The 12,826-nt window shown below is 44.7% G+C and overlaps 1 protein-coding gene across 13 annotated transcripts in view; it reads left to right on the plus strand.

Annotated features, from left to right (window-relative positions):
* The window catches only part of LOC107993953 (nucleolysin TIAR), a 455,817-nt gene that overhangs the window by 284,067 nt on the left and 158,924 nt on the right, over positions 1–12,826 (plus strand). The window contains exons 1-4 of one of the 13 annotated variants that reach the window (XR_009833418.1): positions 7,908–8,285; positions 9,730–10,041; positions 10,115–10,914; positions 11,720–12,248. The exons of 6 other annotated variants lie outside the window; for them this stretch is intronic. Coding sequence is in view for 1 of the 7 variants with exons in the window: in XM_062087126.1 (XP_061943110.1) it covers positions 12,068–12,248 (181 nt within the window). In the remaining 6 variants the exon portion in view is untranslated. Of the gene's footprint in view, positions 1–7,907; positions 10,994–11,719; positions 12,249–12,826 lie in introns of those variants that run through there. 6 more of the 13 variants (XR_009833420.1, XR_009833415.1, XR_009833417.1 and 3 more) reach the window with 6 other exon arrangements.

The raw sequence follows: 12,826 nt of genomic DNA on the forward strand, positions 1-12,826 counted from the left end.
CGATTTTTCGATCGCGATGCGGTGACCATGATCCGACGAAATAACGGGGTTGAAAATTATCAGTCGTCATCTCCCTTCCCCGTGCAACGATTTTTCCGGCTGCGCCCCGCCTTTTTTAACGCCCTATACGTACACGCGCTCGTTACACTGAAATGCCGAGGTTCGATTTTTGCGCGCCTCGTGCAATTTCCAATTACTCGCACGTTACTCGTGCTTGAGAAAGCACGCTGATCGTTGTCGATTGCTGTTCATTCCGCTCGTGTTATTCCCTCTCGCCCTTCTTTTCTCTTCTCTCTCGTGCACGGACCCTTGCACGCGTCCTTTGTTTCGTCGAGTCGAGATAGGGATAGGGAATGTATCGAGCGTTACGCGTCCTCTCGCGTATAAATATATCCGGCAGAGTACATCGGCAGATTCGAGGAGGAGGAAGCTCGAACAGTTTTCGTTTCTTTCTTTCTCCTTTCCCTTTCTTTTTTCTTTCTTTTTTTTTTTTTATAAATAAATAGATACAGATGGTAGATGGAGAGGGGAAGGCAGGGAATTTTCGGGTTTTCCCAAGTATCGAAGGTCAACGCGCCTGGAAAATAAGAATTTACCCTTTTTCCCGGGGAAATAGAAAGGTGTATACGGGGGAAGGAGGATGGGAGTAGTGGCGTGTTGTAAGTGACGTTTTCGTTTAAAACTTTCATCCGTTCGCCGGTGACAAATCGATTTCCAGGCTTCGCGTATGATTTGCCTCGAGCCACGACGAATACGGATCTCTCCCCTCCCCCTCCCCCTCCCCGTATAGCCTACGGATTTATCGCGCTCCGATAAATATTACCGAAAACAATAGAGCGAAAGTATAAACGTGTGTGTTCGTCGCACACGTTTTTTGTCGCGTCACGGGATAACGGATCAGCGGTTAACAAGGGGTGGAAACGTCCACCGAAGTAATAATAATAATAATAATAATAATAATAAAACTTGACCGCGATCGAACGAAATTGCGCGTAAATCGCGGTTTAATTGGCCGCGTGTTAAGGGGCTGGTGATAATAGAGAGGTCTTTCGATCGGAGAGAGGGGGGAGGAGAGAGAGGAAAAAAGGGAGGAAAAATGCGGTACGCTCTTTCAATTACGGCCACGCGGAAACGAGTGGCGCATTAACAAATCCACTGATTTCAATGGGTAATCATTTTTCCAAGGGGTGAAAACCCCTGCTATTCACGCATGCGCCCCCCGATATCCGTTGGCCGAGCTTGCCCGCATTTCACGATCCGCCGTTTTCCACCATAGACGGATGAATTCCCATGCGTTTTTGCTCTGACCAACTCGAACGAACGAACGAACGAACGAAGCCGGCTACCCAACCGAGCTCTGGAATAGTGGTGGGTGATGGGCGAGAACGGGATGGGCGGTGGAGGATAGTGAGCCGGGATCGATGGAGATAATGCCCATTACCCTTAATACGAACTCGCTCTTCTTCCATCTCTTCTCTTCTCCCTTCAACCTTTAACCACCCCTCACGCTCCCCTCCTTCGCCCGAGCCATTCCATTCTCGTGGCTCTTCGCAATCTGTAACCGATGCTTTTTATCGTCTCCGCTGACTCGATTCGAGAGAGAGAGCGAGAGAGAGAGAGAGACCTCACCCCTTCGCCGAGCTCTCGTCGTCGTTATCATCATTGATCAAAATTTTGAAATCTCGAATGGAGAGCGTAATACCGCTTCCTTCGCCCTCCCTCCTAAGCGCCCTAACTCGCGCAAACGAGCTGTTCCCAAAGCTTCTCGATCTCACACCTCCTCCATCCCTCTCCCTGGAATTCTGTCGCCCAAGGATACGATGGATCGACCGTTAGATACCTCTTCGCGTATAATACAGCGAATAATAATTTCTAAAAGTGATGCGCAAGTACCTATAAATCACGATTGATTAAAATCGTACGATTCGATTCGAATTTTAAATTTTTCCAAATAAAAATATATATATATACGAACTTGGATTATCAAGTTGAATCGAGCTATTAGATTATTAGATATATTGAACTTTAACGAGGCATCGGGAGAGAAGAGAAAATGAGGGGGCGGAAGGGAGAAAATTCGTATTCTTAAAACGGCGTGCACTTTAAACACAGGCTTATTCGAATCTTCGATCGTTTAACGATTGCTTACGTAATGCGCATCTTTCTATCTCGCTGAATTTATTCTCCCCTCCCCCCGTCCCTCCTCTCCCCGTCGATCGCATTACGGAGCAATTTTTCGCGAATGCGCAATCACCGATGCGGAAGAGATTCATTGCTCGGCGAGGTTGAACCGTACCAGCTTATACACGAGTGCGGTATATACACCACTTAACCGAAGTGGAGAGCGGCCCGCGCAACGAGGTCTCTCGTTGAAGGGCTACTCTCTTGTGACTCGTGCGCGCCGCGACACACAACTTCTTCGTTACCGATTTAATTGTTTTGCTTTACCTTTCGAAAACCCTCCCTCTCTCTCTCTCTCTCTCTCTCTATGAAAACAAAACGGTTCTCTGTGTGTAAAGTTGCGTGCACGTGTGTGTGTGTGTGTGTGTGTGTGGGCGAGCGAACCTGTTGAGTGGGTATATTGCTCGCGTAGGTGGCGAGCGACGAGCACGTACACAGGCGAGGGGATGAAGTTTCTGGGAGGAAATACACGCGAGACACGGTGCTCGTGAGAATTGTACGCACGAACAATGAAGAATACATCGGCGCGAAAAGCTCGGCTGATAATGCTGTCTCCGCGGTGATACAGGCGGGGCTATTCTTTCGGGCAAAGTTTTTGGGGAAAAAAGAGTGGAAGGTTTTGACGCGAAATAACTGCTTCGTATTTTTCTTTCTCTTTTTCGTTTCCTTCTTTTTTCCTTCTTTTCTTTTAATTGGTTTGAGATTAGATTCGCGTGGATGCGATATAAATTTTCGAGTCGTGGGGAAGGGGAGGAAGGAATTGGTGTGGAGAATTCGAAGATTGAAAATTTTACGAAATTCGTCCAAGATCACTTCGTGATACAATTTGAAGCAAAGTCTTTGCTAAGTAGACGGTAGAAGGGAAGTGTAAAGAAAAATTTAATTTCAAAAGAAAACTTGCTCTTTAAATAGCGAGCTCGCTATTAAACGGGTACGGAATTCAAAGTTTGATAAAGTAGAAAATATCCTAATATGACTTCCACTCGAACGTTTATTTAAATCGACCCTACTTTCTCTTAAAATAGATTCTTATTTGTTGCGCCAAAGATTATTTCGAGAATAAGAAAATACGTAAACGATACGTTCGATTAGAATATTTTGGTTAGAATATCATAACATATCATTTCTTAGAATTTAAAATTCCAGCTAAATTCGAAACGTAGCGCAGACGAAACAAAATATTTTGATTATTCGCGGATACGATCGAGGTGTAGAGTCACATTCGAGCGCGAATTGCGTGCTCCCAGTCGAACTCGAGGCTCGGTCGAGTGTGCTTCGTTTATTGCGTTCCCTATCAGGATTTTAAGATCGCCTCGACGGTACGTTGGGGTAAGGGGGGCGAGCAATCGACTTTAACCGCTTATTATAGTATTTCTCGACCAATGTAATATGAATTCCCGACCTCCCGCCCCTTCTTACACTTGTTTATAACAAAGTTGAAGGATCAAGTCCACGTGGAACGATAGAGGGCCGACGATATTGGACGATTATACGATTGTACGTTAGGTTCCCTGTGTTGGAAAATAAATGAATACGTATAAAACGCCGTTAATCTTTAGTTTCATGGTCTTTCCAACAATCGTTTGGCAATTAAATGCACCATAACGGAAGTGATTCTGAAAGTTCAGAGATGTTGAACTGATACCAACTCCGGATAACCGATATTAAAGATTGTTTTATAGCCGGGCTTCTCTATGGACCATGTAAATGAGTTGCACAGTTTAAATCGTTCGCCAGTTTCCTATGGAACAAATTCAAACCGAACCAATTCCGCCATTTAATTCCGCCTCCGTTCGGCAACGAGCGGGAATAAAAATAAAATTTATTAGAAATATTTCCGACCGCGATCTTTATCTCCCGAAAAAAAAAAGAACGCGAGTTTTTTTTTAACCGGGCATAGGCTATTTTCAAAATCTCCGAGCCCCTGGAAATTCGAAAAATTTCGAAATTTACATACATTTCCCCTCCCCTCGCCTCTCCCTCCATGGCGGACGTTGAATCGCGGAAATCGCGTTCCCTCCCGTTTTTTCCCTCAATTTTCGCGCGGGGAAATCGTCGGCGCGTCGAAAGATTGCATACGTGGTGTTCGGCTGTGTGTTCCGCGTCGCATTTGCGCATATTACGTCATCAACTGGTTTGCGCCACGCTTTGAAATTAGCGGCGTAACGCGTGTCGAGTGTCTCGCCGAGGACTAACAATGTCTGTCGCGTGCGCGTTCGTGCCCGACTATTCATTTACGTCCGCGACAATTTCAAACCGGCGTTTGATGCCACCTCCATTTTCAATTAATCCTTTAACGAGCACGCGCAATATCCCGGCAATGGATCCTGAGAATTACGCGTTTCGTTTAAGTTGATTCGTCAAGAACGCCCTCTTTTCCTCTCGACTCGACTCTCGATCGAGTTGAATTGGGTTTTCCCGGAAGAGGAGAATCTTTCGAGGGGAAGGAAAGAATTTACGCGCGTTTGCGAAAAGAAAGAGAGAGAGAAAAACAATTGCACAAATATTCTTCGAGCGATTATTTATCGAGAACCGTGTCGTTCCAACTCGCGAGTTATCAATAAAGATTAGCTCTTTTTTTTTTTTTTCTTACGTTCAAAAGGCAAGGTTTTGAGAAATGAATGTTTTCGCGATGCGATAACATTTGGTACGGTGGATTGATAAAAACCGAAGGTGAAAAACGAAACTCGTCGAGCCGACTTACGATCGAAGCAACGACTCGGAAAGGAACGGCGATAATTTTCCACCGGTTGCTCGAAACGAAGCACTGGACGGAGCTTTCGATATAATAATAGAACGAACTAATTAACGAGCGTGGCACGAGCACGGTTGTCTTGTGAAAGTGCAACATTGCCGGTTATTCCGCATATACAATAGCCATTACTCCCGCACTGCTCTTTCACGCGTTATTCACGCCTACCTACATCTTCGATCTCTCTCTCTCTCTCTCTGTGGCAATCGCAGTAACGATGACATTTCCATTTTCAATTAATCCTCTGATGGCCGCATAAAATATTTTCCCATCGAAAATTAGATATTCCGATTGTTATCTTTTCGCGTGCAGCATTAACATGGCGGTATCGTGTGTTTTTATCGTGAGTAAAGCGGGTAAAGAGCGGTAGAAAGATACGTAATTAGGTCTCGAAGAAACCTTGTTTGTCTCGATGTTTCTCGTTGATATATTTTTCTTCGAAAAAGTAGGGAGATTTGTACGCGCGTGTGTAACAATTTGCTAATTACTTTTCTTCTTCTTCTTCTTCTTCTTCTTCCTTTTACGCAACGCGGAGGAATTTTCCCCTTGGCCCTGTGAAAAAAAATTCGATCGTGAAATTCGTTTTTCTTCGTCGACCGTTCCGTTTCCCTTTCCAGGAGGGAGAGAGAGAGAGAGAGAATTTTTCTCCTCCGCACGGTTTCAATTTAAATTCATCGGTAAATTATTTAATTTGCCAGTCACGGGGCGCTCATTTGCACGGAATGTAAGTCCGGTTTTGCGGTGTGTTTGCAAAATCAACCTTGTAACGCGGCCGAGTATTTCGCTATGGTATAACAATGTTTCTGGCGTGCCGGTTCGTTTACTCACATACGTTTATACCCGGCGTTCCGTTAATCCACATTCCCAGTAATTTTCAAGCGGCGACAATGTCATCTCCATTTTCAATTAATCCTTTGATGACAACGCGAAATATTCCGCACCCTGTCCCCGGGTTTACCCAATTTTCCATGGTTACCATTCAACTTGTTGGCGAGCGAGAGAGAGAGAACCGCTCGAAAAAGTTTATGAAGAGTACATCTAAAAGTTTGAAGAATAGATTTAACTTTCTTAATGGAATTCGAATTCATTTGCATAATTCGTTATTTTACCCAACCATTCGTTTCCTCTTTGCCCCCTCGTCGAACGGATTTCGATCGACCGATACTTTGGGGATCCATTCGATTTTTCCACTCGCCGAAATATTACATCCCTCTTGTCATTTTATCACGCTCCGTATCCGTTCGAATTAACCCACCACTGAAGCTCTCCGGGCCGTCAAGTTTCTTCGAGTGCGTTTATTAAGACAATTAAGGCATCGATGATCGACGAGTCCGCGAGCGGATATCTTTATCATCCGCGGCGACGTAACAAACGTTTTTCGTAACAGCGCGTTCCTCCAAAGTTAACAGAACGCTCGAAACCAAACAGAAAGAGCAATTAACAACGTACACGTAATTAACTACTTTCAATATTTCCCGACGAGAAAAGAGTAGCTTCCCGATTGAAACCTAACAACGGCACAAATTAAATATTCAACCGCGCCCCGATCCACGCGCTCCCTGTTTCGAACATTAGTGATACGCTCGGATGACTCGATGACAATAACGATCGATGCATATTCACCGTACGATCATTATCCGTCGTTTTGCATCGATACGCTGCCCGAATCGCCCCCCTCGTTTCCAACGGGTTATATCGATGCTCCTCTGTCATTATATATATATATATATATATATATATATATATATATATATATATATGTGTGTATTTTTAAAAAATATCCGGTCCGTTTTCGAACGCCTCGAGGATCGGTAAAGAAAGAATCGATTCTATCTTCGAGTGGAATTAAACGAAAATACGAAATGACAGGGAACGAGAAAAAGCACCTTACTCTTACACTTTAGATTAAACTCTACTTCGAAATAACGTTGATCGTACTTGCGATATATTATTCAAGCTCTCTAATCAAGTACAATTTTAATTCTCATCCCCATTTTCTATTTTGAATGAACGCAGAAGATAAAACTCGATTGCGCTCCGACTATCGAAACAGGAAAAACGAGGAGAAACGAGTCCTGCATACGCATTGTATTTATCGGAATATGCGGCGAGCAAAGAAACCTCGATTAATTGGCCAGGCGCGATGGATGAAGAAAAGGGAGAGAGAGAGAGAGGGAAGAAGGGACACTGGAATTAAATATTCAACCTCTCCTTTGCACGCGGTTGATATCATAACGTGGTCAAATATTTCGCTTCGCATATGACAACGTGTGCCGGCATACTCCGGCTCACGTTCGCGAGCGCAGCTGCACGCCTCTTTCCCTCTCTCTCTCTTTCTCTCTCTCTCCGTATACGTGTGCCATTGTGTCGACTGTTAAGCATTTGATACGGCCGCCTTCCTGTCGCGCGTCCATTGTCGTCGCCCCGCTCGCGACGTAACCGAGCCACCCGTGTTCTCGGTGTGCGCTACGAATCACCCAGCGATACGATATGACGATGCTCGCTTCTGTGACAGCGTTTCCCAAACTAATTTACCCCGCCTCGTGTTCGTGTTCGGCCTTCGAGAAATGGACGCCAGGAATATGTATGTATATATATATGTATCGCTATCGTCGAGAGTTGCGTATGTATAAGTGAATAGAAAATCGAGAATTTTTCGGATCAGAAAGTTGATAACGGTTATTTGTTAATATCAAGGAGCATCTTGTGCAATTTTTGAGGATGATCGAGAATCGAGGAGGAGGATCGATTCGATGGATTAAGAAAAACGTTGAGGGAAAATGATACCATCACGGGAATGTTTCTTTATTGTTTAAATAAGTGAGCGAGTGTGCATTGGATTACGAGAGGAGACATTGGGAAACGCTGGGCGTATAGGTGTATTCGCCATCCAGTTTGACGTTGTCGGTGTACGCACCTGTGCACACAATGCACACGGTCGACCACTGTTGCGCGCTTTACAATAACACGAGAATGTGTTTGTAAGCGCTTCTTCCTTAAGCTAGGCGGTCGAGTGGTTTCCAGTGCAACTCCGGCCGCTTCGGCAATGGCTGCGATTATTCGGACAATTTTTGCGCCGCTTCCTCGCCCGTGATCACTCGCTTTCTCGCCCACTGCACTGTAGTGTGGCTGCGTGCGCGTGTTGCGTGCGTGTGTGTATACATGTGCGCGTGTGCGTGTGCCACCAACGGCCCGTGTTGATAGACGATCGATCGATTTCAGTGATAATATTAAACGCCCTGGCTGCTCTCTCTCTCCTTAACGAACCAATACCGCACGTGTACTCCTTTATTGGTGTCGATAATCGATTATTCCGAGGCTCTTTGCCAATTATGCTCCGAAAATAATTGTAGTGAGTGATAAAATACGGCTAGGTCTCCTCCTCCGTCTCATTCAGAAATAACGAAATTAGAATTGAGTAATTTTTTTCGAAAGCGAAAGTGAAGGAAAGCGTATCTTTCTCCCCTTTCTTTCTCTCTCTCTCCTTTTGCGATTCCCTCGCGATTTCGCTCGTTTCGACTCGTTAACTTTAACGACACGTCGCGTAAAAAATGATACACGATTTGTATCATTGAACAATCTTCCAAACGCGTGTATCTTCGTGTCGTGATGATATTCGTGTGAAGAAAGAAAGAAAAAGAGGAGAGGAAAGAAAGAAAGAAAGAGAGAGAGAAAGAGAAAGAAAGGTCGGCGCACAATGACACATTGTTAGCGTGACGGTTAATTACCGTGTCGTGGAGCAATCGACGAGAAATCATTGTGCGGCAACGAGGTTTCGAAAGCAAACACGGGCTCGCGATTAATAGACGGACCTACGTCCAAGTCAACAAATCACTGGAATATCTACCGGCTCGTAATCACACTGTTCAGGGGATACAAATTGACCGGTCCGCGGTTATAGGTCGATTTTATTTGCCGTACGTGTAAAATACGCAATGCCCTCCCCATTCCCATCGTGCTGGAATATTAATCTTCGTTGCTGTTGTCCGCTCGCCGTTTTTATCGCCGTTCCAATTTGACGTGAATCGTGAAATTTCTTTCTTTCGCTCTCTTGCGCTTTCAGAGGGAGAGGGAAGAAGCGATGGATCGATGTTTTCTTTCTTTTTAAATAAAAATCTTCGTATTCGTGTATCGCACGGGGAGAGATGTTTAAACGTCTACGGGGATGGAGACGAACGTTTTGGAAAAATGAATTTTGAATTTCTTTCGATAGGGGAGGGAATAATGATAATAAAGAAAAATATGTACTCGCGTACAAATATATATAGCGCGTATATATATACAAAAATCATAGAGGGACGAAGCACACGATGCAACGACGATGCGAAGGAACGTAGTAGGAATGATACCTATATATTTGATGATACTATAAAAATTGAATGACTCGTAAGAAATTTATATTGGCCATAAAAGCTTTTATCGCGGGCCAGGATATTCATTCCTTAACATTATTAATTTTTCTCGCTCGACAGTAAAATAGAGAGAGAGAGAGAGAGAGAGAGAGAGAAATGTGCACTCGAACGTGTACAACGTTACACGCAATAATGTTTAAAAAAAAATGGAATAGCGAGTATGAGTATCTTAACGATGCGCTTATCGAGTCGAATTCTTGGTCTTACTTGTTGCATTTTTGATGACGCATTCCCTGCTTCGATATGCTCACGGTCGCGTATTGTATCGTATATCCTTTCATGGTTCACACTGTTCACGGCTCGAAATGGCATGTAATCGATTCCGGCGATAATTATACGCGTCAATAGTCGGAGCGTGACCATGTGACGTTCATTGTTTCTCAGCATGATGATTTCTGCCGGTAATGATCAATAATATGGAGAAGGATGTGGAACGCGTCCGACGTTTCGAGTGTAGATACAGATGAAATGCGATCGGACGTGAAACTGTCAATTACCAAAAACGCGATCAAGACTGATGGCGCTTCGAGTAAAAATTTTCCAAGTAAAAAGTTTCGTTGCGAAGGGATATATTTTTCCTCCAATAATTTCGAGTCGTGTCGTTGGCCGACATGTATACCTTTGCAATATTGTCATCTTGGTATATATATCTGAGCAATAATTTCGAAGAAATTCTCGGAATGGTGGAACGTAAAAGTAATTATCTCCTAGTAAAGGGAATATACTAAAATTCACAATACCACCTTCTGACCACGTTCTTATTCACTAGGAACCTCGATATCTATCCTCGTCGATAACTGCGAAACTACGTTTGACACGCTTGAACGTAATCATTGTTTCCGATAAAAAAAAATCGAATAATTAAAAGTTAAAAATATCAACGCTCACGAACTCTAAAAGATTTAGAAAAAGATCCATACCGATCCACAACGAACTAAGATATAACTTAAAAAAAAATAGAAGCAATCTCGTGAAAACTTTTCCCGAACGATCATACGTGGAAACGAAACGGAGGAATGGAGCATTCTCCACAGAAGATTCTCTTAGACTTTTTTTACAACTTCATCCCTCCCCATCCCCTCCCCCTTCCAAAACTAGGGAAAACCGTTTAAAGTGGAACCCTAAAAGCTATCGAGCCGTAAAGGAAGGACAACGTAATCAAATGGAGAGAACACGTAAGCGGTCAGCGATCGTTTTTATCTATCCGAGTTTGCGGCATGCAATCAGCGAGGCGCCCGTTGACTCGTGACGCTTCCGGTCCAGGCTTCCGCTCCGTGGAACCGCACCGTTTCCGTTCGGCTGCCCAGCCCACCACCACCGCCGCCGCCGCCGCCGCCGTCGATCTGCCCCTCCCTCCTCCCCCATTCGTCGTACATCCCGTCGAATCCACGGAGAATCCACTATCGAAATCTCAGTGCCAGCGTCTCGTCACCGTAACAACACGCATCGCCGTTTCATCCACCCGTCGTCCACGGATAATCGGGTCGAGTGATTTTCGTGATCGTTGCTCCAGAAGGAAAACCGGGCGGCGCCTCGTTCCCTCTGTCGATCGAGGATCGAACGTCTCATGTGTGTGTGTATATGTATATATACGATCTTCGAAATTGATCGGTCAATAGTCGCCACGACCGTTGTTACATCGGATAATGTTTATATATATATATATATATATAGATGTGATATTGGGTGATTATCGTAGGATTCTTCCTTACCGATCGTTACGGAACAAGAAGGCTCCTTCGTGTTAGTTATTTGCCAAAAGTTGTCGGTTGGAAAGTGTTGGAAGGAGGATGATGGAAATGGATCGTTTTATATAGGGGGTGCGATTTTTACATCGCTCTAGAAAGTTACATACAATAGGAATACGAATCGCGTGTGACCGATATTAGTCGGACTCCTTCGAGAGAGGGAGGGGGGAAAATGGACGAAATGCCTGGTATTGTCGAAGATCGTCCAACAGCATCGATTATCGTCCCTTTATCCTCGTCGTCGCCTTTGTATCGAATATCGGTAGACGTTATCCCGTCGGGGAAATATCTCGAAAGTTGGCGGCGAAAGTTTCGAGAAAATAATTTCTATTAATTGTCATTTCACAACGGCGTCGTTTAAAAGAGTCGATCGTAGTTTAGAGATATCAGAACCTCGTTATCGATATCGACTTATACTTTTCACGATCATCGATCGCTCGAGTGATTCTATCCTCCCGATACACAAATACAAAGAACAAGAGTATTGTAACGAGCGAAAAGAAGAATCCCGAGATGATAAAATGACGATAACGGAATATCGTAGCGCGCGTTCCCTATTCCTAGTTGAGTAATTTGAATCGATTTTCGAGACGACGAAACCGATTTCAATAATTCGTTGCAAACAGGTTCCATCATTCTCGAAATCTCGCGCTTGTTGATCGACGAGGAGCCGTAAACAAGCGGTATGCGCGTTCCTTCCGAGAGAAAGAAAGAGAGAAAGAGAGAGAGAGGGGAGGGAGAAGCGACGAGCCGCATGGTACATGAACATACGTACACCTAAAGTTTGGACATCGCGATGGCCGGCCGGTGGTTTTTAATCCGAGCTGGTGGATAATCAGGCTCGATCATCGTCGACCGAGAAAAAGTACAAGTGATCGGTGGAACGAAAGGCAAAACACGTTGTGCACGTTTGTGTTACGCTTAATTGTGGTGTGTATCCAGCTCGGTGTGCCCTTGGTTTGGACGTGGTGAAAATGGCTGTGGTGCCGGTGGGTAAGAATAAATTGAAAATAGGCAGCGCCGGCCGATACTACAGCGCCTATCTCATCTACGACGTGGCGAACTCGTGTCTGGCCGCGTTGCACGCCAAGATGCCTCCTCCGGTTGTCGTCACGCGAACCAACCCTCCGTCTCCTGTGCACGTCCAGAACCCCCGTAAGTTTTCTTCGCTTTGTTTTTCTATTTTTCGCCCAGGCCGAAAAAACTTAGCGAGCCCAGCCACGCGCTTTCGCTTCCCAATCCATTTCCCGCGCCCCGCTCCTCGATCATTCGCGATGCGGCCGAGTATCGAGCGAAAGAAGTGATCTCGCGAGAAAATGAGAGAACATTTCTCTCGTATCTCGACGGGAAACAGATTATTTATTATCTGAATAATATAACGTGGAAACGTGAATCGTGTCGTATTATATCGCTGTATAAGTAGGCAAAACGCTCCGCCCATTCTCCCTTCTCCCAGCTTTTTACGTGTCACTTTATAGGCATCTTTTAAGGGAGTATCTATAAGATTAAAAATTCACCGCTGAAACGCGCTCCCTCCACTGTTTACGAACGATAGTATCGCTGCGTTATAGTAATAGCTGTGTATCCGCTCCTCTATATCCGTTATAACCTCGGTCATAATCGGTGACGTAGTTTCCTCTGTGCGGGACTATCGAATCGAGGGAAGAGGGGAGGGAAGGGCGATAAGTCGAGGAAGACGAGAAACACGAGAAATTAAAACGCAAGGAAAAATT

This window comes from Apis cerana, linkage group LG1 (genome assembly GCF_029169275.1).
Source record: "Apis cerana isolate GH-2021 linkage group LG1, AcerK_1.0, whole genome shotgun sequence".
Classification (NCBI taxonomy): Eukaryota; Metazoa; Arthropoda; class Insecta; order Hymenoptera; family Apidae; genus Apis; species Apis cerana.